At 30.7% G+C, this 24,891-nt stretch overlaps 3 protein-coding genes across 3 annotated transcripts in view; 1 reads left to right on the top strand and 2 right to left on the bottom strand.

The window, feature by feature from the left end:
* Positions 1-824: 824 nt before the first annotated feature.
* Positions 825-11,088, bottom strand: LOTGIDRAFT_117493 (hypothetical protein; the record flags this gene model as incomplete). Its single annotated transcript, XM_009055979.1, has 6 exons — positions 825-1,004; positions 1,612-1,761; positions 2,909-3,013; positions 5,220-5,378; positions 6,077-6,249; positions 11,013-11,088. Coding segments are annotated over 6 exons (843 nt in total), but the record flags the coding sequence as incomplete, so codon positions are not given.
* Positions 11,089-12,280: 1,192 nt separating this feature from the next.
* LOTGIDRAFT_160787 (hypothetical protein) lies at positions 12,281-12,697 on the top strand (the record flags this gene model as incomplete). The annotated part of the gene is made up of 1 exon (XM_009055978.1): positions 12,281-12,697. One exon carries the CDS (start codon positions 12,281-12,283, stop codon positions 12,695-12,697), a length of 417 nt encoding a protein of 138 aa, XP_009054226.1.
* Positions 12,698-15,071: 2,374 nt separating this feature from the next.
* LOTGIDRAFT_91808 (hypothetical protein) overlaps positions 15,072-24,891 on the bottom strand; it is a gene marked incomplete at both ends in the record, with an annotated part of 45,977 nt that continues 36,157 nt past the window's right edge. The window contains 3 exons of the mRNA XM_009055908.1: positions 15,072-15,224; positions 15,835-16,037; positions 16,212-16,374. Coding sequence (XP_009054156.1) covers positions 15,072-15,224; positions 15,835-16,037; positions 16,212-16,374 — 519 coding nt within the window. The remainder of the gene's footprint in view (positions 15,225-15,834; positions 16,038-16,211; positions 16,375-24,891) is intronic.

The following is a 24,891-nucleotide window of genomic DNA, read 5'->3' as shown; positions in this document are numbered from 1 at the left end:
GACATTTCTAGGTGAAATTCAAAGATATGTCTAAGCCTATTTCTTCCTAGCCATAATTATATAAATTTTCATATTTTGTCAAAAACCATTAAACTCTTGAAGTTGCCCTCTTCTGTTTTATGTAAAGTGGTTTATATCTCATACCGTTAAGAATAATTAACTTTTATCAATATATTCTTGTCAATTTAGCCACACATAAATAATGTTCAAGAAACTTGAATTTGTCTCAGCAAATAGATTACATTTCATAACCAAGTTTGAGATATATTGTCCTCACACTTCACCGATTCAACAAAAGTGACAAAATGGACAGTTACCATCTCAAACTGCAGTTTTTGGCAGATTTTTCCATTTAAGTGTTCATTATATGACCCTGATGACACTAATTCACATTGTTAGACATGGTATGATTTCCTTAAAGTGTCAGATTTGATATCATACTTAACATGAACTTTAAAAAATATTTTGGTGTATGTAGGTTGATACCAAAGTAATCAAAAGGTGTTCTGTATTGAAGTTGGAGATGATCAGAAAATCTTTTATTGGTTTATAGTATGTCAATAAGCAGTTGGCATGTAATGGTAGAGCAGAAATTGATAGTTTCTTACTCTAATTCTACAATTCTTAACAAAATATTTTCAAATTGGATTTTTATGTTTATATTCAGGAAAAATGTGATGTTATGGTGAAAATTGTACACTTTAAAGCTTTGAAAATCTGATGTCAAAGAGTCCTCCACCTGCAGCAAACATTAAGATATGAAGTAATATTAGTGTATGCAAATTATCATTCAATATTCAAACATTGAAATTACTTCATAATTATCATCCAGTACTATTGTGGCATGTTAACATATGTCCATTTAAATGAACCTTTTGGGTATAACTCTTATCACATTCTGAGCATTGAAATCGCAATTTGAGATGAGTTGATGTGACATGTCTCTTCATGCTTCCTTTGGTGGTAAAACTTCTTCCACAAACAGGACAACTAAAGCCATCACCCTACAACAGACATAACACTTTGAATACTAAATGACCATTTTTCAGAATTAAATTTAAGTACATGTATGTATTAGCGGTACAATTCAAGCCTCAAGAGCATTTACAACACGTAGAAATGTGAATAATGAATTGATCATTGTCTCAGATTTCATGGTAGTTTTGTGTTGACTTGTAAAACAGGTAGCACACAAACTATTTTAGTTGCTGACCAGACTTGTCAAAAACAGCTGTTGGTCCATAAGCAGACTGAAAATCTGTTTTCACTTATTGTGGTCCATAACTGATAGTCCTGTGATGATCATTTGATTGAAGTGAAACCATAAATGACTGACATTAGGGAATCCTCGACAGGATCTGTAAAGCTGAATCTATTCTAAATATAACCCATAAATTTAGAGATTTGGGGAGACTGTTTGTGGTTCTGATCAGATGATGATGTATACTAGTTCAAAGAGAAAAGAGTTTGAAACTTCTTTCTATGTTTAATGTATCACTTCCAGTTCTGATAAATAATTTACATAATATATGATGTTAATCCTTTTAAAGAGATCAAGTTGAATATATTAAATATATTCTTATTACAGATCTACTGATGGAAAATTGAAACATGTTCATTCAAATGAGCTTTTTGTGTATAACTTTTTTCACACTGGGAACATTGAAATCGCATTTTCAAATGAGCTGATGTAACATGTCTCTTCATGCTTGATTTGGCACTAAAACTTCTGTGACAAACAGGGCATCTAACTCCAGTACTCTACAACAAACAGAAATAACACTTTTAAAAACTTGAGTATTCCTAATTAGATAGATCAAAATCAGGGGATTGCTGCCAGCAAAAAATATGAAATTAAATATTCAATATCTTGTTTTATCTTCTCATTGATCAGACTATTGAAAACAGGCAAATGTCTGCTGTATTATTCGGATTCCTGCTTTGGCCATTAGAGAGTTTTAGAAAACAAAGCTGTCATCCTTGCATCTTTCATTTATTTTAAATCAATCAACAAATACAATACAAACAGAACAATATTAATCCAAAAACAATAAATTAATCGGTGTCTAAAGCTTACAGATTGGAAAAAAGGAATATACAGATTTAGAACCTACTTTAACATAATGCATAATACTGAAAATATTATATTTTAAATATTGGTGTTGTGCTTTAAATTTAATCTGCAACTAGGTTTGTTGCTTTTCAGAGAGTCCACATAGAAAAAAAAGTTAATAATACTGTCTTTTATTACATACATGTGTAATCCTACTACACCGATACAAAGAAAAATCAGGCCCATGTAAAAATTGAATCCATATCACACATACGTTGAATATGGTCAGAGTCGCCATTTGTGTTTATCATTTCGCTTAGCGAATTCAAAGCTGCAGTGCAAGCTCATAATAGCTCAAATGACAATCATTTGAAACATATTTTGAAACATCACATTCCAGGGGGAATCCCACAGCGAAGTACACAACGTAGGTCAAATTGACCGACTATTTAATGCGGTCTTTTTGCGCAATTGGTGTGGAACTTTATAGTTAGTATTATTAACAGTAACCATAAAACATAAAAAAGTAAACGAAATAGTATGTAATAAAAGTCGAACCGCACACGTGTGTATAGGTTTGAAATATAGCATGAGGGGCTTGGCGTAATGATACAAATTCATGTGCTACGCAGATAAAGTTAGGAGAAATAATTGGTAAATCTAACATATATTTACAACATTGCATTATTTTGAACACTATTTTCTTACAGTGCTACTTTTGAACTACAACTTATAATAAAACTGATATCATAAGGCTTAATCATTTATAATTAGATCAGAATGTGTCTTTAAAAAATGCCTTTTCAGGCTGCCCTTTTGAGTAAATGATTTTTGACATATTGGGCATTTTGATACCATTTTCATATGTATTATTTTGGTATGATAGTTCAAGTTACTCTTATTGCTGAAACTCTTGCCACAAAACATACACTCAAAAGGATCTTGGCCACATTGCAAAGTCTACAAAATACAAAGTTAAAATCTCTTAAAAAATAACTAAATACCTTAAAAAAAAAAACCAAATACCTTAAAAAAAAATAACACTTTGTGTGATAATAGTAAATATAACTCATAAATTAAAACTTGTTTATAATCTACAATGTTATGTTCTATAGCTGATAAACTTAGAATAAAGTATTTCATAATAAAATTTTCATCTTAATTGTTTCGTGTAAAAGTATTTATTACATTCAAATGATGAAATTTGTTTTATTTTAAGACAGTCAATGGGTATAGGATAAATGTTGGCTTCGGTCAATTGCTTTCAGCAAAACAACAAAACAATCATAAATTCAAGACAAAAATTTCAAGACATAAAATATGTAAATGATTGTATCACTAAAATTATTAATCATTATGTTTTAATTTAAGTTCCTGTGTATAAATAGGCCCTACTGTTTCCAACTTTTGACTCATGTCTGGTGTAAGGGTTCATTCCTCAAATGAATCAAAATCCTTTATTCTTGAAAATAAGACCATAAAATCCCTCACCATTTCAAGAAGTATGGACAGACAAAAAATGTCGTTTTAAGTTGCCCTTTTGTGAAAATGCCTTGTTGCAAACTGGACAGTGCATTAAAAGCTTCATGTGAATTCCTTTGATGTGAAGATTTAAATTACTCTTGCTACCAAAAATCTTACCACATGAAGTACATGGATATTTATCAAAATATACATCCTACAAAATACAAAATTCAAACTTTATCAATATTTTTAAAATGGTGCAAGAAGAGGGTATTTTCATTGCATATAGAATCATTGTAATCTTGAATGAAGTTTTACTGTTATTAGATATTAATAATATCATACAGATATTTACATTATTCTTTGGTTAATTACTGTACAATATTAAATTGTCATATTGTTTTTAGTTTCACTGTTAGAGAGTCTGCCTTGATATGACAACATTCTTATTACAAGGACTGACCTTGACACTATATCAACAACTCTGTTCAAAGAGTGATTTTAGTACAAATCAAGAATGTGGAATCAAGAATTGAATGACATATAAATGAAATATTCCTTGACCATGAACTTATCAGTTTTGTTTTGAGATTCCATGCATTTGGCAGCATTGTCATAAGCTAATTTATTCTCAATTTAAGATTTTCCCTTTGTAAATTATGTGTCAAATGTATGATGACTTAGCACATGTCTTTTCAGATTTCCTTTTTGAGTGAATGCTTTCCTACAAATGGGACAGTAAATCAAAACTTTCATATGAACTCCTTTTATATGTAGATTTAAGCTGCTCTTGCAACCAAAAACTTTATTACATGATGGACACTGATCCTATAAAATAGAAAAGTAACAAATTGTTCAGATTTGTTCAAACTAAAAAAATATTTAATATTAAATATAGTGATGTGACATTTCATATTCCTTTTAGGTTTAAAATCAGTCTTTGATCATCAGATGACTAACCTGCTGTCATAACCATACAACAGAATCTCTCTATCATCTAATAAATCCATTAAAGTAATTTTGAATCATGCTTTGAAGCGTGTTTCAATAATTGTATAGTTGAATGAATTTTATATCTTATATAGAGATTCTATTCTTTAGTCATGGCACCTGGTAAATCCAACTGGTGAATATAAACACTTGTTGGCCAAGTTTGAGACTTTAAATTTTGTGTCCATTTCTTAGAGTCAATCCTTTTAAATTTGGTAGATTTACAATGTTTGTTTGAAATGTAGGTACTTATTTGGTTGGTTGGTTGATCACATTTTGGCCTGATCTCGTGTATTGCAATCTTGCATGATTTTTGCTGGTGTTGAAGTATTTTTTGGAAAATATTACATCAAAGAATTCCTTCTCCATTCCAAGAGTCAGTATCAGCATCAACATTCTGATATATGTTCCCTGATTCCATGGAGGATGTAAATCTTCTGCAATTCTTATACTTAAAACTCTCTTTAAAAATTCAATTCAAATCTGAATACCTTAGTTAAAGTTTGGTTGAACTAATTAATAAGTGTATTTTCACCAAGAAGTGGTAGGGTAATGAATGAAAATGTCTGAAGCCTGAAATTCTTTAAAAATATGAAATAAGGTCTAGCATTTAGAACAAGAAACCAGTTGGTGTTTTATGATGTAAATGCTGGAGTATGTGTTATGTTAAGATAAATATTTACCCAAATAGTAATAGAATTCATTCATTCACATTGTGTCTCAACATCATGTGCCTTTTTAAATTTCCTTTTTGATTGAATGATTTATAACAGATTGGACAGTTGACAGCCATCTTCATGTGAATTCCTTGAATATGTAATTTCATACTACCCTTTTTTCCAAAAACTTTACCACATATAAAACACTTAAACTTATCAAAGGTCTAGAAAAAAAAAGAGAAGAAAACAATGAGTTTGAATTAGACATGAAAAACTCACTGAAAGTAAAATAGAATTCTCTTATCTCACAATTTGATCATAAGAACCTAATATATTTAAAGGGACAGGTAGGCCATTTTTTACCAATCATACTTTAGTCTCTGAAACTGGACTTTCATAGGTGAGCTAATCAGCAATAGTGTTCATAGCTCATTGTTGAAATTTGAGCCTTTAAATCCATGTGTTTCCAGAATTATCTACGTTTGAATGTTAAAATTACACGTCAATTTAAAATACTCTAGAAAAGACATACATAGAAACATTGAGTAAAATTCCTAGTTTGAAGTATTTTTAAAGGAATTATGTGATTTTCGTACATTTCTAGTATTTTTGAAGACTATTTACATATATTCAAGACTAAAATGAATCCCAAAAAATGGCACACCTGTCCCTTTAAGGTGTCATATATTAAGAAATGCATTTATTAATAACCTTTCATTACAAATAACATTATAATAAATGCTCACAAATCAATGTTTTTGAAAATTTACATTAAAAAAAAAAAAAAAATTGTAACAAATCTGTATCAAACTCACAAAACCAACACTCCATTTACATTCTCAAAATCATTAGTTACAGTATACCAATGCAAATAATAGTTTTCAACAAAATATTAAGATTGACTTTCTACAGGATGATAAAATTTAATATGTGTTTTCCAATTTCCCTTTTGGGAGAAAGTCTTGTTACAAAATGGGCAGGTTAAAGTCATCTTCATATGAACAGCTTGAATGTGGACATTTAAATTGCCTTTATTACAATATACCTTCTGACACCATTTACATTGAAACTGACCATTTTCATCTTTCAATGAGGTCTACAAAACACAAAAATAGCTGGTAAAACATCATATTGGTTCCTGGTGAATAGAATAGTTTTCTGTTTTATGAATACACACAATGTGAGCCACCATATTACTTCTCTGAGTAAAGGTTCTATCACAGTGTGGACACTTCAAGCGAATGTTTAAATGTTGACCTTGAATATGTCGTTTCAAACTTCCTTTAGTTGAAAACCGTCTATCACACTGCAAACACTGAGCTTCCTAAAATACATCAAACAAAATTTTCTACATTTCGTCATTCTGTTATATTTTTGGTACTATTACTTTTGTCTTCTTCACTGAGAACAGCACAAACATGCATTCTTAGAAATCATGTTTTTTTTCAATATCATCCTGATCATTGGTCTAGTTTTGATGTTTTAAAACTGATTCTACAAGTTAATTCTGACACCTTTCTAAAACTCTGATACAAAATATCAATTTAAAATTTCTAGAGAAGCCTATGTTTGAGGATATTCCAGGTTTGAATGCATGCGTTTGAAATGTTTTTTTAAGTTACTTCTGTAAGCAAACATTTTTTCACAAGCAGTACATTTTAATCTTAACATTAGATGTTGGCCTCTAATATGTCGTCGTAAACTGCCTTTTGTAGTAAATTGTCTATCACAACAGGTACATAAAAACTTTGGGCAAACCTACAAATATATAATTATAAAATGTTTTTACTGGTTACAAAAATATTTTCTTACAATCCTTGAATATTTATCTTGAATACAGTGTAAAAATCATTAGTATGTCACTTAAAATATTCTACCACAATTACTACTCTTATCTCAAAGCTGCTGACACACTATCATTATTCTCTAACTTAGAAGAACTACAAGTAATCCTTATCTCAAACATGTTCAAAATACATTTTCCAAATTATTCTCTTCTGTCACATCTTTTAAATGCATTCGTAGAATATGTTTTTTCATGTTACTTCTCTGTGTAAATGTTTTCTCACAATAAGCACATTTCATTCTGAACATAAGATGTTGTCCTTGAATATGTCTTTGTAAACTACTTCTAGTAGAAAATTCTTTGCAGCATTTACCACAAGAAAACTTAGGATGTTCCTAAAATACATTAAAGAAATTAGTTTTAGTAAATCTACAATAAAAACTTCTATGGCACCAATCGAAACTGTACATCCAAACTGTTAACCCAAATGTGTAATTTGGAATTAAGATTATTAACAGTCCAGCCCTATCCCCTACAATGTCAAGATACAAGATTTTGTGATGGAAGTCCTTCATTTAAAGGGACAGATACGTCATTTTGGGGGGTTGATTTCAGTCTTGAATATCTGTAAATAGTCTTCAAAAGTACTAAAAATGTACAAAAAGCTCAAATTTCAACTGTGAGCTGTGAACACTTTTAATGATTGGAAAAGTATTTATTTTGAATTTGTGTTTTGTGCAGGTAAAAGATAATATTCATATTTCTCATCCACATTGATATCACATTGTTCTTTGAGCATCTTAAGATTAAAATGTAATGTCAGGTAATGCTAAGCTGATTTCATCTCCATGCATAGCTGACATGTGTTGTTTCATGACACTTCTACGAGTAAAGGCACGATCACACAATAAACATTGTATTCGAACATTAAGATGTTTGGTTCTTATGTGTCTGTTTAAACTGGACTTGGTGGAAAAAAACTGACTACACACTGGGCATTTCTCCTAAAAATACAGATAAAATTGGGGTATTATTACCATGAACCAGGGCTGTTGATTTGTTTCTATATGTCGGACATGGCAAGAACTGTGTGAAAGACATTATTAGAGGTATTTTTCCTGGTTAAATCGAGTATTACAGTATTAAAGATTTGCTTTAACAACACATTTTCACTTGTATCATCTTTGTGTACATGTATCTATTTTGTCTTCAGGGGTTTGGTTTGAAATTTCGATAGAAAGCAAAATATCAAGAAATTATATTCCTTTGGTATTATCCATCAATAAATTGTATTTTTATTGAATATTCAAAGCAAGTGTATCGGAAACTGTTAAAATTACATTTGTTCAGTCACAGATGCAAGCATTGCAGTGAACAATACAAAGTCTTCAGAAACACTTCTATATACCTATCAAAACAGCAAAATTTGAAAGCTGACAAAAAAGGAAAATATTTGTACTGAAGTTAACTCCTTAAATCAATTTTCAATCATTTATTTAACAATTGAACCAGATAATTGATGAAAAGTAACAGTGCAAAGTCCTTACCAATTATAAGTGTATAAATCTAGGCTTCCATGTGAAGATTAAGAGCAGTACAACTTTCAAATTATACCAACACATTTTTTTTATTGAGTATCTTTTTATTGAGATAAAAATCACTGATATATGATGTCCATAAAATGACTATCTAAATAAAGACACACATAACCTTACACACAAAACACACAATTCTATATTGATAAACTGAAATTAAAACAAAAGATGGCAAGTAGAGCATGTATAAAGCATTCAATTCATTCTTAGTGCATCTGCATATGTAGATATGAAAACATATTAAAATACAACTTTTCTTTTCATTTAGGAGTAAGATTTCATTAAATAAAGTGCTTGATAACATTTAATCTATAAAAGTAAAATCTGAATTAGGTTTCAAATGAATGCGTAAGATATGAGTCTTCATATTACTCCTTTGTGAAAAAGTTTTGTCACACAATTGACACTTCAATTTAACATTTAAATGTTTTTCCCTTATATGACGTCTTAAACTACAATTTTGAGAAAACTTCTTGCCACACTCAACACAAACATTCTGTAGGCCATCCTAAAATACAGAATCGAGAGAAATCTTAGTATTAATTGTGAATGTTCTTCAATTTTTTTAGAAGTCTTCATTTTTAAAAATACTTTTCTCATAATAACTTAAAACAACTGTAAACAATTATTATTGCACTAAAGTCATGAATCTTAAAATCAAAATTATTGTAACTAGTCAACATCTTTCTGTCAAAAAACTCAGTTGCCAAGTGCCAAAGACTACAGGGCTGAATCTATCTTATGAATTAATTTTAAGTGTGATTTGATGTGACCTCTTTGAGTACTGTGTTTATCACAAAGTGGGCACTTTATTCTGATATTCAGATGCATTCCATTATAATGTCTTCTTAGACTGCCTTTAGTTGAAAAACTTTTATAACATATTGTACATCTAAAACCATCTTCATATGAAGACATCTAAAAGACAAAATAATAAAAGCTGTATAACTTTCTACTGAGGTATTGAGTTAATACTATTATCTTAGTTAATAATACTAAAAAACATTCTTAATTCTAGAAAATATAGCTTCACATGCTCTCATTTTTGATGTTTGAAGTATATTTCGTCTTTTACTTTACATTAACAGTATGTCTTATTTTTAGAGTTACTGTTATAAGGAACAAATCATTTAAAATATGATAAATAAAAAATTTTGTTGATTGATCAGTAAAATATAAGATAGTGGCATATAATCCAAAATGCCTCTAAATATTTTTCTAGCAGTGCCATACACTTAAAAATTTTGATCCATATGCATTCTTTTCATGTGTCTTCTTAAACATTCTGGTCTCAACACAGCTTGACAGATAGGACACTGAGATCTTTGATTTAAATGGCTGCCACGAATATGCCTGGTTAAAGCACTTTTCCACATGAAAGTTTTAGTACACATGGAGCAGTCAAAAGACAACTGGGAAACCTACAACGACAAGACAAAATATCAGATTCAAGATTCTCCTTACATTTAACATGGTGACCAGAAGTCAATGTTTAACTTTTCATAATATATATGTATTTAATCTCTTACTATTAGTATCTATCTATAAGTGATGTACATGTATTTTGAACAAGGCTGGTGATAATAGTTAAGAAATGTTAGAATAATTCAGACAAAGTTCGATATAAGGCCAGCTGTTGAGTTAGTTTTTTTTTAAGTTTTTTCAGATAGGCCATTAGTATAGGTATTTAAATGTGTGACAGCATGTTAAATAAAGAAATAAATGATGTTTTGATTCTGGGACACTTGCAATTAGCTCATTATTTATTATTTGGTCGTATAAGTACAATTAATTGAATGCAAGTTTTCCAATTTTATGCACAGTTTTTAAATGTTGACGTAAATACTCTTTTCTAGTGAGTAATTTGGAACAGATAGGACAAGAAAATCTGGAGTTCAGATGACAAGTACGAATGTGTCGTATCAAATTTTTGTGTAAGGTAAAAGTTTTACCACATTCTTGACAAACATGACCGTTTTCATTGAACACAACCTACAAAGACAATATTGTATAACTTTATTTTTCTTATTACATATACAAAGACGCAAACTTAAAGAGTAATATCACAATGACAATCCATTAATGTTACTGATGCAGACTAAATAAATGGCGATTACAGATGTTGCGCACTGACTGCAGCCAATGGACTTTTTATAACAGATTTTTGTGTGTTATTTATTTATTATATTTTCATGGGTTATATATTTTATATAGTTTTTAGTTGATTTCTGATAGAAAATGGTACATAACCTGCTTGTATCCAAAAACAAATTACACAAAAATTGTTCAGTGGCTTTCCAACTTAGTTCAACAGAAACTTTTGAAGCACTAAATATAATTAGTATACATCTACTAAGAAAAATTATGTCCAATTTTATGCACATTTTTCAAATGTTGACGTAAATACTCTTTTCTAGTGAGTAATTTGGAACAGATAGGACAAGAAAATCTGGAGTTTAGATGACAAGTCCGAATGTGTCGTATCAAACTTTTTTTATAGGTAAAATTTTTACCACACTCTTGACAAACATAATCATTTTCACTGAACACAACCTACAAAGACAATATTGTATAACTTTAAATTTTCAACTAGCATGCAAAATTTCTGTTCTGTTTGAAACCACATTAAAATCTATTTTCATTTGATATGAAATTTGTCATATTAAGTTAGTGATGAATTGGCGGGTTTTATTTTGCAATAAAGCAGTTTCATTGAAAGATTTCCATTTGCATTTACACCAATGATGACCTCTAAGAATCTATTATTAAGTCTACTACACACAATGGCAAAATTCACTTCTATGAATGATTTTTTAAGTATTTCAACAAGAATTAGCTTCTTGAAAATAGAATTTGTGTCATAAACCGTTTACATTACAAAAATTATCAGTTCTGAAAATGGAACGGATGAAAAATTACTAGTATAAACAGTTGAGCGTTCTGAGAACAGTTCTAATTTGAGACTGCTGGTCTTGGAACAGTTCTCAGAACAGAATAGTTAAAATTTGGTAAGCATTCTGACCCCTTGACACATTCTACAGTTTCTGTGAGCAGACGAATTTGCCTTCATAAGGGTTATTAGAAAGTCTAAAATTAACTTCATGAAGAGTTCAATTAAAAGGTGTCTGAGAACAATAAATCATTTACACTACTGTTCTAGAACTGTACTTGCAACGCTGAAAATTATAGTAATGTAAACAGTAAACATTTAAAACATAATCAGGACTATATTGTTAAGAGTAGCTCAGAAATTCACAGTTGGTTAGGATTTATCTTATGGACAGAAATCAGATGTCTTTTAACATATTCTTTTCTTGTCATTTCTTTAAAACAAACTGGACAATAATGCCTAGATTTTCGATGATGTATTCTTATATGTCTTGATAGACTACCATGATGTGAGAACTGTTTATTACATTCACTACAACTAGACAAACATAACTCAATCTAAAATAGAAAATATTCAAACTGATTTTTATTTAGTTAAACACACCATGGTTCTTAGAAATGAATTTTTAAATTTATTTGAATGATCAAGCATGTACATCAACGACTACGAGAAATGGGCTTTCTTTCTCACAGAATGGGATGTTACGATCATAATATATGATATAATATATGTTATAATTCATGATGGTAAAGAATGGGATGCAATGCTCAATGTTTCTACAGAATGGGATGTAATGATCAATGTTTCTAAGGAATTGGATGTAATGATCAATGTATCTACAGAATGGATGTCATGATCAATGTTTCTACAGAATGGGATGTAATGATCAATGTTTCTACAGAATGGGATGTGACAATTTATGTTGTTAAAGAATGGGATGCAATGCTCAATGTTTCTACAGAATGGGATGTAATGATCAATGTTTCTAAGGAATTGGATGTTATGATTTATGTTGTTAAAGAATGGGATTTGACAATTCATGTTAAAGATTGGGATGTCATGATAAATGTTTCTACAGAATGGGATGTGACAATTTATGTTGTTAAAGAATGGGATGCAATGCTCAATGTTTCTACAGAATGGGATGTAATGATCAATGTTTCTAAGGAATTGGATGTTATGATTTATGTTGTTAAAGAATGGGATTTGACAATTCATGTTAAAGATTGGGATGTCATGATAAATGTTTCTACAGAATAGGATGTGACAATTTATGTTGTTAAAGAATGGGATGCAATGCTCAATGTTCCTACAGAATGGGATGTAATGATCAATGCTTCTAAGGAATTGGATGTTATGATCAATGTATCTACAGAATGGGATGTAATGATCAATGTTTCTACAGAATGGGATGTGACAATTTATGTTGTAAAAGAATGGGATGTATTGATCAATGTTTCTACAAAATGGGATGTAATGATCAATGTTTCTAAAATTCTGTAAAATGTCTGAAATAAATTGAAGTTTCTGGTATCAAAGAATGGGATCATTCACTTTGTGGACTTTCCGAATATGGTCCCTCAAGTTATCAACTCTTGAACAAAGTCTGCCACAAAAACAACACTGAACACGCAGCTTTAAATGTTTCCCATTAATATGCCTTTGTAAGTCTTTTTTCCATCTAAAAAATCGTCCACACCAGGAACAGCTCAAGTCTGATCCAGAGATTGAATCTATCTACAAACAAGAACAAATGAAATTTAACATCAAATTTATTTTTCAATATGCTAAAATAGGAAACTTGTTAAGCATTTAAAAACCCCAATTAACAGTTTAAAAACAATGAACATTTCAAAATTTGTAACTTGTGCAAAGAACAAAAAACATTTAAAAGAGATGAATTAACTTTCAATATTTGTTATCTTTTCCCTCGTTTCAGGAATTTATTCCACTATTGATTCAAATTGTGTAAATGTTTTTAAAAAACCACGAACAATAATTAAATTAAATCTTAAATTGGTCTTTTAGACTAAATAGAAATAATGTTCAAACAAAAAAACTTATATGAAGTGATGTTTATAATTTTTTCTTTTTAAAATGAATATTAATCATGTGCTGCTTTAAATAATCAATTCGTTTTAACTCTTTCCCGCAGATTTCACAGGGAAAACGTTTATTAGAATGTTGACTAATATAATGTCTTTTAAGATTCTGTAACCAATGAAAACTTTTGCCACACTCAAGACAATGACTTAGAAATGCTCTGTTATCAGCCTAGAAGGAAAAAGAATACATGTTTGTTAAACCACTTCATGCAAAGCCTTCCAAAACATGAAACAAAATTACTTCAAGCAAGCCCATCAAGCAATGCAAATAATGAGTGCCTTTCTAAGCAAAGCAATTTAGGCACATGATAATTACATAAATGAGGAAAGTTCAGTCTTCATGATTATTTTCAGGAATAATAGTATTTTCTGTCAATTACAAGAAACTTAATGCCAAACATAATGTAGATACCTCACATACGCACACCTTCTCCATACAGAATATATTGAACAATACTTATCAATCTATAACTAAGACCATTGGAACATCATAACCCAAAATCTCATAACAATTATATACATTTCCAATCGTTTTTGTTTGGCTTTTCTTTTGATGTATAGTAAATAAATGAATTTGTTCTTGTCTAAATTTTGTGTAAATTTTTATTAATTGTGAATTTTTCACCAGATATTAGACGAAATCCCCTTACTTATTCACAAATTAATTATGGTTGGTCAACAGATAAAAATCTTTTATCATGTAATGTAGCTATCTAGAATCAAGTAGTCAAATTATCGTGCTCTTTACATTTGCAAATTCAAACTGTTAACTCACAAAACCCTTAATATTATGAGAATTTGACCAACATTCTAATAGTCACCATGACATAATCTTTTATGAGATAATAGTGTATCAGCTCTGGTGAATGTTTTCAAACAGATAGTACATTGAACACGTTTATTAAGATGTTTACTATCTATATGACGAGCTAAAGTATGTTTCCATGAGAAAGAGTCACCACACCATTGACAACTATAACCTTTCACCTACAAGTAATAAAAGGAACAAATCAACACAAATTTTTGGTGTTTCAAGCAAATTCTGTTGCCAGTTACTAGAAAGATCAACTGTACAGTTCAATTTAAAATTCAAGTATTTGTTTTCCTAGGCCATATGTTAGATACATTTGAGTTTGGACCATGGTAAGTGTATCATATCATCAGGAAATAACCAATATATTTGATATTGAAAAAATTCTGTTCCAGATTTACCCTAAATGGGAAACTAAACGATAACTTTCTATCGGATGACACTATTATATTACAAATGACTTGTGGAACTATGATTAGCATGTGCAGTGACGTCATCTAGGTTTATGCTGCAATAAATCTAAGAATTATAAGGACCTTTACATCATGTCCGTTTTTGAATTTTTGGGCAGAGTTATTACCAAAGGTTTTCAATTTTATCATCACACATTCTGTCAAACTATTTATTACTTATAAAACTGTTATCAATATTCAGATGAATATTCTATCGAGAGAATTACAAATTAGTCAGTATCATTTTCATTATGTTTCCTTCTTATATGATTCACCAGGTCACCTTTTTGTGTAAAACTTTTCAAACAAATTGAACATCCAAATCTTTCAAAGAGATGAATACCCTTTATATGCCGATTCAAATTAAAACTAGAAGTGAAGGTTTTACCACACCATGAACAAGAACATCTGCGCTTCATCTACAAACAAATAAACAAATCAACATTTAGAACATGTCCTTAACTACATGTATACAGAAAATAAATAAACTATAGGTTGTAGCATTGTGTGAAATTGCTCTATTTCTAATGTATACAGACTTAGGTTCAACACTGTAGGACCAAGACAAATCATTCACTCCTTCACAATTTTCCATTTTGATCAAACAAGATTTCAGTCTGTAAAAATGTAACATTAGTTGGCTATTCCAGATAATTCATTTTGATGAAATCTGCGGAAATGGGCTTTAAGATTAGTTTTGAAATTGAATGTTTGACCACAAACTGGACAAGAAACTCTACAATTGAGATGTACACCACGAACATGTTGATTTAAATTAGATTTTGTAGTAAAAGATTTACTGCACCATTTACAAATCAACCCTTGATAACCAACCTACAAAATACATAAAATCTTGTCTTAGTTTTTAGGTTTAAGTACTGACACAAATTCTAATCCATGCAAATTTTATGTATTCTAACTGTTTTAACACTTCTACTATTTTATCATTTTCACTCTTTGAAGCTCTTGCCATATTTTACTATTTTTTCAACAAAATATGGTTGATGAACAGTTCGACTACTAAATGACAATGGTATCATGCTCTTTAGCACTGTGACCTTGCATTAATGCTTTTGTTTTAAACTGCTTATCACAAGTTGGACAACCAAAAGTTCGTTTAAGGTGCATTATTTTAATGTGTTCCTTCAGGTTGCCTTTATTAGAATATTTTTGATCACACAACGGACATTGGAAGATAGGTTTGTGGGATAACGTATCCAGAATACTGTGAACTTGATATTCATGTCTAACAAGATCTGTCTTGGATAGGTAAATGTGATGACACCATAAACACTCTAAACTATTCCTTGGTATTAATTCCTAAAAGAGATATAACAAAACCCTTCTGATATACACTAAGACAAATGGCTAGAGATTATAAGGTTTTAATATCTCTGGATGACTACTTTTCATGTGTTCTCGTAAATTGTCCTTTTGAGTGTAATTTTTGCCGCACAATTCACAGACGACACGAAATTTGAGGTGAATACCATTAATGTGTCTCTTTAACTTATATGGAGTAGGGAAAGCTTTACCACACCACTGACAACTATGTGATTTACGTTCAACCTACAACATACAACCACAACTTATTTAATCTTTTATTCATTCAACTTCACTGGTAATGTTTGTTTTTTAGGAGCTCTTTATGTTTTTAGTTTGTAAGAAATTTGAAATTTGATTTTATTTAGTAAACATCATATAATTTTACTGTATGAATTATGATAAGAGTTTTACCAAGAAAGTTCTGTTATACATAACAATAAAGAATAAATGGACTAAAATGTTCACATGAGACAAGCTAGTAGGCTATACCATCCTTAGGTTATTTATTACTTTTCACACATCTCACAAACATAACTTTACTGTAAAGTATCTAAGGCTCACTTATTGTTTAACAGTTTTCAATATACTTTGTAATCATGGTAAGGGTAATTGAACAATGATTAAATTGATGTTTCTTAATACATACAAACCCTTAGTTAAAGCAATATATTGCATCAATCAATGACAATAGATGTGTAGATATTGTCAATCGTATAAGAATTTAAATATTTCAAACATAACAAACCCAAGTACAGATGTCAAGAAGATCACAAAACAAAAGAATTTTATACATTTTTATTATCAACAGTCCCAACATTGAAAATAACATCCCTGATATTCAAATAAGATGGCAGCAACATTTGATGAACTTTTCACAATGAAACCTATATTGTCAGATTATGTTCTTCAAGAAAAAAAACACAAAACAAGTTGTGCAATGTAAGATACTTCCTCATTTGAGATACTTTATTGGTATAATAACATCCTACTTTCACAAAAAATATAATGTTGCACTTGTGAAGCTTCAAGTAGATTTGTTTTAATATTATTTTTATTTTTTTGAAGATTGTATTTCTTTGCCTAGAAAAAGCTCACTTTACCCTAGTTGTCAAGCTAAGATATTTGTCCACTTAAAAACATCAACTCAGAGCAGTTTACTTTAACTAAAATAAATTGCTAGTACTTGATATTGAATATTGTAAATCTCTGATCATATGTGTTATGAGAACTAAGTTTCGTTATAATTTGCCTTCAACATATTTCCAAGACTCATTTTAAAACAACTCTTAGCACTCTTCACAGATATATATTCAATCTAATCACAAACGTGGCGACCATTCACTTTTGACTGCAATTCCATTCTGTAAGAATTTCTTTTTATATATATGTCAAAGCAAAGTTACACAACATTTTATCAAAATGATTGGTCATAATAAACTAGAACGTCTTTCCTATTTTTTCATTTGAAATTTGAAAAAATTGATTCTTTGTATATCATATTTTGTCATATTAAATTTTAATTCATTCAACTTTGTATTAATCAGTTTGGAGCAATAGCTCTTCATCTTGAGTTATTGGCAGGGGAGATAAAAAAAAAAAAGGGGCAATGTTTTGCAAAGCATATTTAAAACATGTTGATTATGAGTGAAGGTGATTTTTTTCTCACATCTCAATCAAATGTATTAAAGATGCTCTTTGCACTAAAAGGAAAGGGAGAGGCATATACAATTGTTATCAATTCCTTAGAATATTCTAATCACTTCACTTCATGTAATTTAACAGTTATTAGAGTACTTTCTCTCTAAATAAAGTGGAAAAAGCCATTGGAACTACTCATTGGAGTTGTAGATGAAACAAAATTTTGACAAATTGCTTGAAAACACACCCAAATATGAAAGAAATTTATAAATCTGTTTAAAAAATGTAAAGAAATTGACACAATTTGAAATTTAAGAAAGCTACCTCAATATATGACATTGCTTGTCCAACTTGCATGGATACAGCAACAAATTCTGTCTCTAGTGTTTAAGGTTCATTTTTTAGCAAATGAATCCTGAATCAAGGGTATGAAAATGTTCTGGAAGCAATCCTTGACATTACGATAACACAATTGAAACAAGAGACATTTGCAAAAAAATTAGCCAAAGCATGAAAAAAAAAAATCACAAAAAAATTAAGAAAGACTCCACTGAAATGCTTTATATGGTCATTAAATGTTCTTGAGGGCAGTTCTTTATCCAAACTTCCAAATAACAGCTTGTCTGAATTTTCAACAACTTAATATCAGAGCTTTAACTTGAAAGAATGAGAAAAGATCATGTGTGTGTAAAAGGGACAAAAATGACTGAAACCTAAATCTAAATCTAATCATTCTATATTTGAATGATAAGAATAAATCTTTGAACAATCATCTTTAAGGAGGCTGGGCTATGGTTACCTTGCATCTGACAGAATCTAATCTCTCATCCTATCAAGCATCTGGCAGTAACTGCACAAATTTCACCAATTGGTTGATTTTTTTACAAGATAAAACTTAGTTGCTACCAGTTGTACTAGTTCAATCTTGCTGTCGACAGAGCAGTCAGAATTTATGAGTACCAAGTAGCTAGCAGTCAGTCACTATCTCTGTTCTATAGTTTGCTCATCGACAGTGACCAGATACAATTAGATGCTGTCAATTGCAGGCAACCAGAGTCCGCCATTTTATCAAGGGTTGGGAGTAAAGTTGAACAGGCCTGGGGTGCAGTCATAGCAAGCTAGTCAACTCTAAAGGGACAGAAAACTTTTATTGTCAAGCCAATTTGGTATATCTTTAAATTCATATTTTTTGCACTGATAATCAAGCTATTGTATCAGATGATATGTACTTTTCAATTTACAGTTATGCCTTTAACCCGTTAAATCTAGTTTGATAGGATTGAATCATAAAGCCAGAGACATGCTATGTTAAGATTTTGATTAATTTTCAAGATTATCTAATGTTTTGATATATGATCAGAATAGGCCAAGAACTAATTGTATTGTATACGGTCAGATTAAACTTCGATCATTATTTGTTTTGTAAACTGAAAAGTACATAATGACTATCAAGTTTGTATTTGAAGACTGGACTATTCAACAAAACGTCCATCACTTAAACTTAAGTGAAGAACATTCTTTGTTTAATTTATCTTCATTTTCAGAGATTCTAGGACAGTGGGTTTATTTTATTATTTTAATTCATGTTTCAGGTCAGTCAACAATAGACACGATCAGTCCCGAACAACGTCAAGTCAAGTCACCAACTAATTCATATTGTGTGTTTGTCAATGTCCTTTGCTTAAGGCTTCATAGAATCATCAGCCAGAATAATAATGACTTGGATCAATTTCCAACTTTCACAAGAATTCTGACCAACAATTTGAATATTTTAGGACAAACTTGATAGACTTCATGTGATTACTTACCTTAATTGTGCCTGATTGAAATAGTATTTCTTGTCTTTAAATAAGCTTAATTACATCATACCAGATAATGGGTGAAGCAATCTTACAAAATTTTGAGAATATTTTTTACATCTATGTTATTTCCAGGATATCTTCTGGCATGCAAGATAATTTTGACCAATAGAATCTTTATTATTTGTATTAAATCAAATGGTTGCAGTTATAAAAGTTATAGATCTAACATACTATTCCAAAAAGGCAATTATTTGGATGATTCTGAAAACAATTCAAAGGTTCAGAATTCAATATTTTAGCTTAAGTTCCTAGCTGAATGATTAAGCCTTAAAAGTAATGTTCTGCTTGGAAACATATGGAAGATGAATTCTGAAATTTCGAATTGTATTATTTGGCTTGACAATTAGACAAGGGTGATGGGAAATGGACTAACTATATTTTGACCTTTAAAGCATGTTTGAAGAAAATCCAATACATCAAAATACCACAAAAATTTAGAATATTTTTTATATTATCTAATTCATATGCTGTTTAGAATTGAATATGTGTAAGAGATAGTCTTTTTGTTTTAAAATAGTACTCAATGTACTGAAAGGTAATCCAAACTTCAGGGCAATATCTTTCTTACGTAACTGACCATTTTCAACATCATTAATGATTTGGATTTTTGTTGACAACTCTATTAGCCTTCTTTTTCTCATGAAAGAACACGCCAACTGAAGTAAAGCAATAAAGCTCTTTTAAAATTATAAAATTTCATTTGTTTACGGTACTCAGTCTTCAGAATTAATTCATTTATTCTATTCTGTCTTAACGTATTATTGAATATATTGGATTATCTTCATTTCAGTGGAGCCATGAACATTGTCTTAAATTCAACATTTGTCATTTTCATGGCATTAACCTTTTCAAATTACATTTCATTGTTTTTAATTTTTTCACAATAAAATTTGAAGTTTGCAATCTAATTTTGAAAATTTAATGCAGAAATTCAAAACGAGTATTTAACAATACATAACCTGTAAAAATGACTGAAGAAATAAGACAATATTCAAATTCTGAAGAAAGAAAGTGAACCTACCGGTTGATTTGAAGAAGGAGAGGCGCTTGAGCCAGCACCTGTAACAAAAACATTATGAATAATGATAAGAGTACATTGCTGAATGATGAGTTTACTGTTTGCTATTCTAGCCTGTGGCTTGAGCAATCATACTTTAGCCTTAGAAATAGGATTTTTTTTTAGCTTAGCCAATCAGTTATAGTGTTCACAGCTCACCGTTATAATTTGAGTCTCCATATCTATGTGTGTCCAAAATTATCCGTCATTGAATGTTAAAAAATGAGGAGTCATGGATTTAAGACACTCTGTGATATATAAAAAGGACTTGTACCGGAAAAGTGAAGTATTTTTAAAGGAATTAAGCTATTTTCGTACATTTTAGTACTTCTGAAGACTTTTAACTAGAGATTAAAATCAATGACCCAAAACGGCGCACCATTGAAGTTTCTTCATAAACAGACAATCTAAATACACTTATAGTAATATCTAATTCAATGAAGTCCTTATGGTCAGTTTATGGGTATTTAACAATGCTATTAATATTGTTATCCTACCTGACATGTAAGCGCCTTGTGATTGACCGGGCAGAGAGGGAATTTCAGAAAAACTTTGATTGCTTGATTCATTGGCATGTAAGCCTACAGGATATAAACCAACAGTTTGTTCGCGCAAACTATTGAAAAAATCATCATCATTTGATTCACCACCGAAACTTGAAAGACTGTTATCACCACCCTGAGCACCTGAAACACAAAGAAAACAGTTTGATTACAACAAAAATTAGTTTACTGACACTACTGTGAGGTCAAAAAGAAACCTGATACATAAGCTTGTATTATACAAGGAAATTGGGCAGCATAGACTTAACTTTGAATGGTAACAAATGACTATAACATCTACTTAGACTATCTAAATCATAATTCCTATTTTTTTTTACATAATATACATTTATACAATTGTCATATTTGAAATATTTACCGAAGGAATGTTGCTGAAAACTAGAAGCATCCATCACACCATAATTAGATTCAGAATCTAATACGCTGTCTACTTCATCTTTTACTGAAGTTAAATCAATTTCTATAACATCAGGTTCCGATGGTGCTCTAGATTTTGATGTTGTGTCAGGTGGTTGTTCTGAAGAATCTGATTGTTGTGTGTCCATTTCTGATTCTGTTTCCGCTGTATTTTTTTCACTGTCGATAGTTTGTTTATCCGTTTCAATATCTGGAGGTTGTTCATTTTGACTAGAATCACCTTCTACCATATTTTCAGAGTCTTTTTCACCGGTTGACGCTGTATCTATTGATAAATCATGACTAGTAACAGATTCTATTTTTAGTTGACCATCATCTCCTTCTGTTTTATTTTTATTACTAGCTACAACACTACCATTTTCTACTTTAATAACTTCAAATTTAATATCAGGTTTATCTGTTGTATCAGTAATATTACCAGTAGAATCTGATTCTGGTTTATCAGCACCAGGTAAAGAATGAGCTGGTGTTGCTGATACTGATGCTGGATCAACAGGAATAGGAATGGACGGAGATGTTATTGTTGATGGTGCATTTAATCTTTGTGATGGTGATGTTGGTATTTTTCGTGGTGATAATGATGATAAATTCATGGATTGACGCTGTGGTGATGAAAAACGAGGCATTTTAGCCATTTGATGAGGAGGAAGTCTATTTTGATCAAAGGGTCTTCTTCTCATTTGAGGATTTCGATTTAATGAACCTGGGTAACCTTGAGGTCGTGAAAACTGACCTCTCTGATGCATTGTGGGTCTCCCTCCCCCAGGTTCATCTGTTAAGTCCACACTAATGTCATAACGAGTTTTACCCAAAACATTTGGGGTGGGGGGAGGAAGTGGTCTGTCTAAATTTTTCTTTGGTGTTTTTTGTTGTGGATCAGTGGCATAGAAACTTTTACTGATAAATGTCGTTGAAGATTCATCACTTTTAGAAACTTTTTCATTCACAATATAATTAAATTCTGTTGCACTATCAACTGTTAGGAATAAATGACCCACAACTTTCACATTTTTATCAAAATCTACATTTCCATGACATACAGCTTGTAAATTTTTTACCAACGCTGAGATAAATTGGTTTGCAGATTTTTCATCTAAGGATGCCATTTTTATCTCCATTTAATTTTAAAGTCCTGAAATACAAACGATATAACAAGGTGACAATTTACACAAAATGTGTGTTTTCTAGTGTGCAAAGTAAAGTGTAAAAATCACCGAATTTCCAATTCTTGGGAGTCAAATTTTGTTTCAGAAATGTCTCTACATGAATAGATTGATCTACTATAACAAGTCAAATATCAATAGATCAAGCCTGATCAAGGCTAGCATTACCCTTTCGATGCTTATTCATCCACATCATTTCAAACAAAAAATATCCAAGATCAAGCACAAGGAAGTCAGATGCAACCTCAGACTCAGCTCAGACGCCTGTCGCCCAGTGTCGGGTAAGAATCATAAGGACAAAGGCAAAAAGGTAATGTGAATGATTACAAAGAATTGGGTCAGAAGAACGAAAATAAGGACATTTGCTAGGACATATGCTATAAAAATTAATTTGCTTAACAAACTAATAATATATTTATAAGCCAAGAACTGAAATACCATATTTGTTCGAGACATGTTGTTCAACCAAGAAATGGCATCATGGCCGCGGCTCAATGATCATGAATGTTTTAACAACACGAACAGGTGCCCCCATTCAAGCCGCAAGAATTCCAGAGCAAACAATTTTCTCGGTACCAATGCACAACAATGTATCTGTTATAGTAGTAAAATGGGGGAAATATTACAAACCTAATTTGGAGAAAGGAGATCCGGCAAGTTCATTATTCAGGAATTCACGCTTTAGTACTGTGCAAAGACGCGCTTTGCCCGCTATCAATGTGCATAATTTATGCCTCATTAATTTCCGTAAAGTAACGGAAAAAAGTTAAATGTACGGACTGAGCATGGAGTATAGCATACACCAATTGATTAATAGCTATGTGTGATAGCACACATTGTCTCATTTCGCTTAGAACTTCATTTTGGAATTTTTGACTACAGAAAATTCATTTTGCGCTGTGATTTGACAGTGATTTTGTAATTACTATTTTTTCAGGTTAAGGTTAGATATGGCGAGTTGAAAATAAAAATGTTTTTAAGAGATAGATTTCCAGGCAAAGTAATCCTACGTTATTACGTCCACATGGCAGCTTTGTTTAATTTTTAGACTCAAAAAGGAGCAACATGAACCATAATGATTTATCTGTTACGACATATTTAACTTTTAATTTTGAATTAAAAACATTTATTTTCACCTTTGGTGATAATTCCTGTATTTTTGAATTTAAAACTTTAAATTTCACCAAGTAAAAAAAAGTTTTTAATTCAAAATAAAAAGTGGAAAATGTCGTATGTGAGCCACCGTAGGTTTCTATTCAATACTCAGAAAAGTAATCAACTTCTTACTGAAAATCTTATCCTTTCCAATGATTACACAAAGTTTCAAATCGAATGAAAATTGCAGATTCTAGTGTGCCCACAAGCACATTTTGACGCTAATATAATTAGTCAAGGGCAATAACTAAAAATCCGTTCATCGTAAAATAATCATATTCGAACCTGACCAAGATCTCACAAGATCTCAATGCTCACACCAAGTTTCATCAAAATCCATTGAAAATTGTAGCGTCTATTGTGCCCACAAACAAGCTTTGACATGATTTTACTAAGTCAAGGACAATAACTCAAAATCCATTCATCAACAAATCGCCAAATTCGAACTTGACAGAGATCTTATCAATTCAATGCTCACACCAAGTTTCATCAAATTCATTGAAAATTGTAGCTGTTATGGGGCCTAAAGCAAATTTTGACAGTTATTTAATAGTGAAAACCTAAGTTTGAACATGGAAGTTCCCAGGGATGTCAAAAATCAAATTCAAACTTGTTTCAACCTAGTCTCAATAAGGCATTTAGGTACAATACCCAAAATTTTAGGGGCTGTAACTCTCAAAGTGAATCCAATAGACAAAGCTGGTCTATTTATGACATAAAGGCCCATTGTTGGCCCAACAACCCTGCAAAGCACAACCCTAAAATCGCACCTAATAGACCAGACTCAGACCACTAAAAATTTTAAGAAAATGAAGACTATTTAAATATTATATTCAAGATTCAACTTAATCAATGCAGCAACCCATGTTTAACCGTAATGTTGATAGATAATAGATTCAATAACT

Source organism: Lottia gigantea, assembly GCF_000327385.1.
Source record: "Lottia gigantea unplaced genomic scaffold LOTGIsca_26, whole genome shotgun sequence".
NCBI classification, from domain to species: Eukaryota; Metazoa; Mollusca; class Gastropoda; family Lottiidae; genus Lottia; species Lottia gigantea.
The sequence above is the reverse complement of the archived record's forward strand: the minus strand, read 5'-3'. Positions and strand labels throughout refer to the sequence as shown.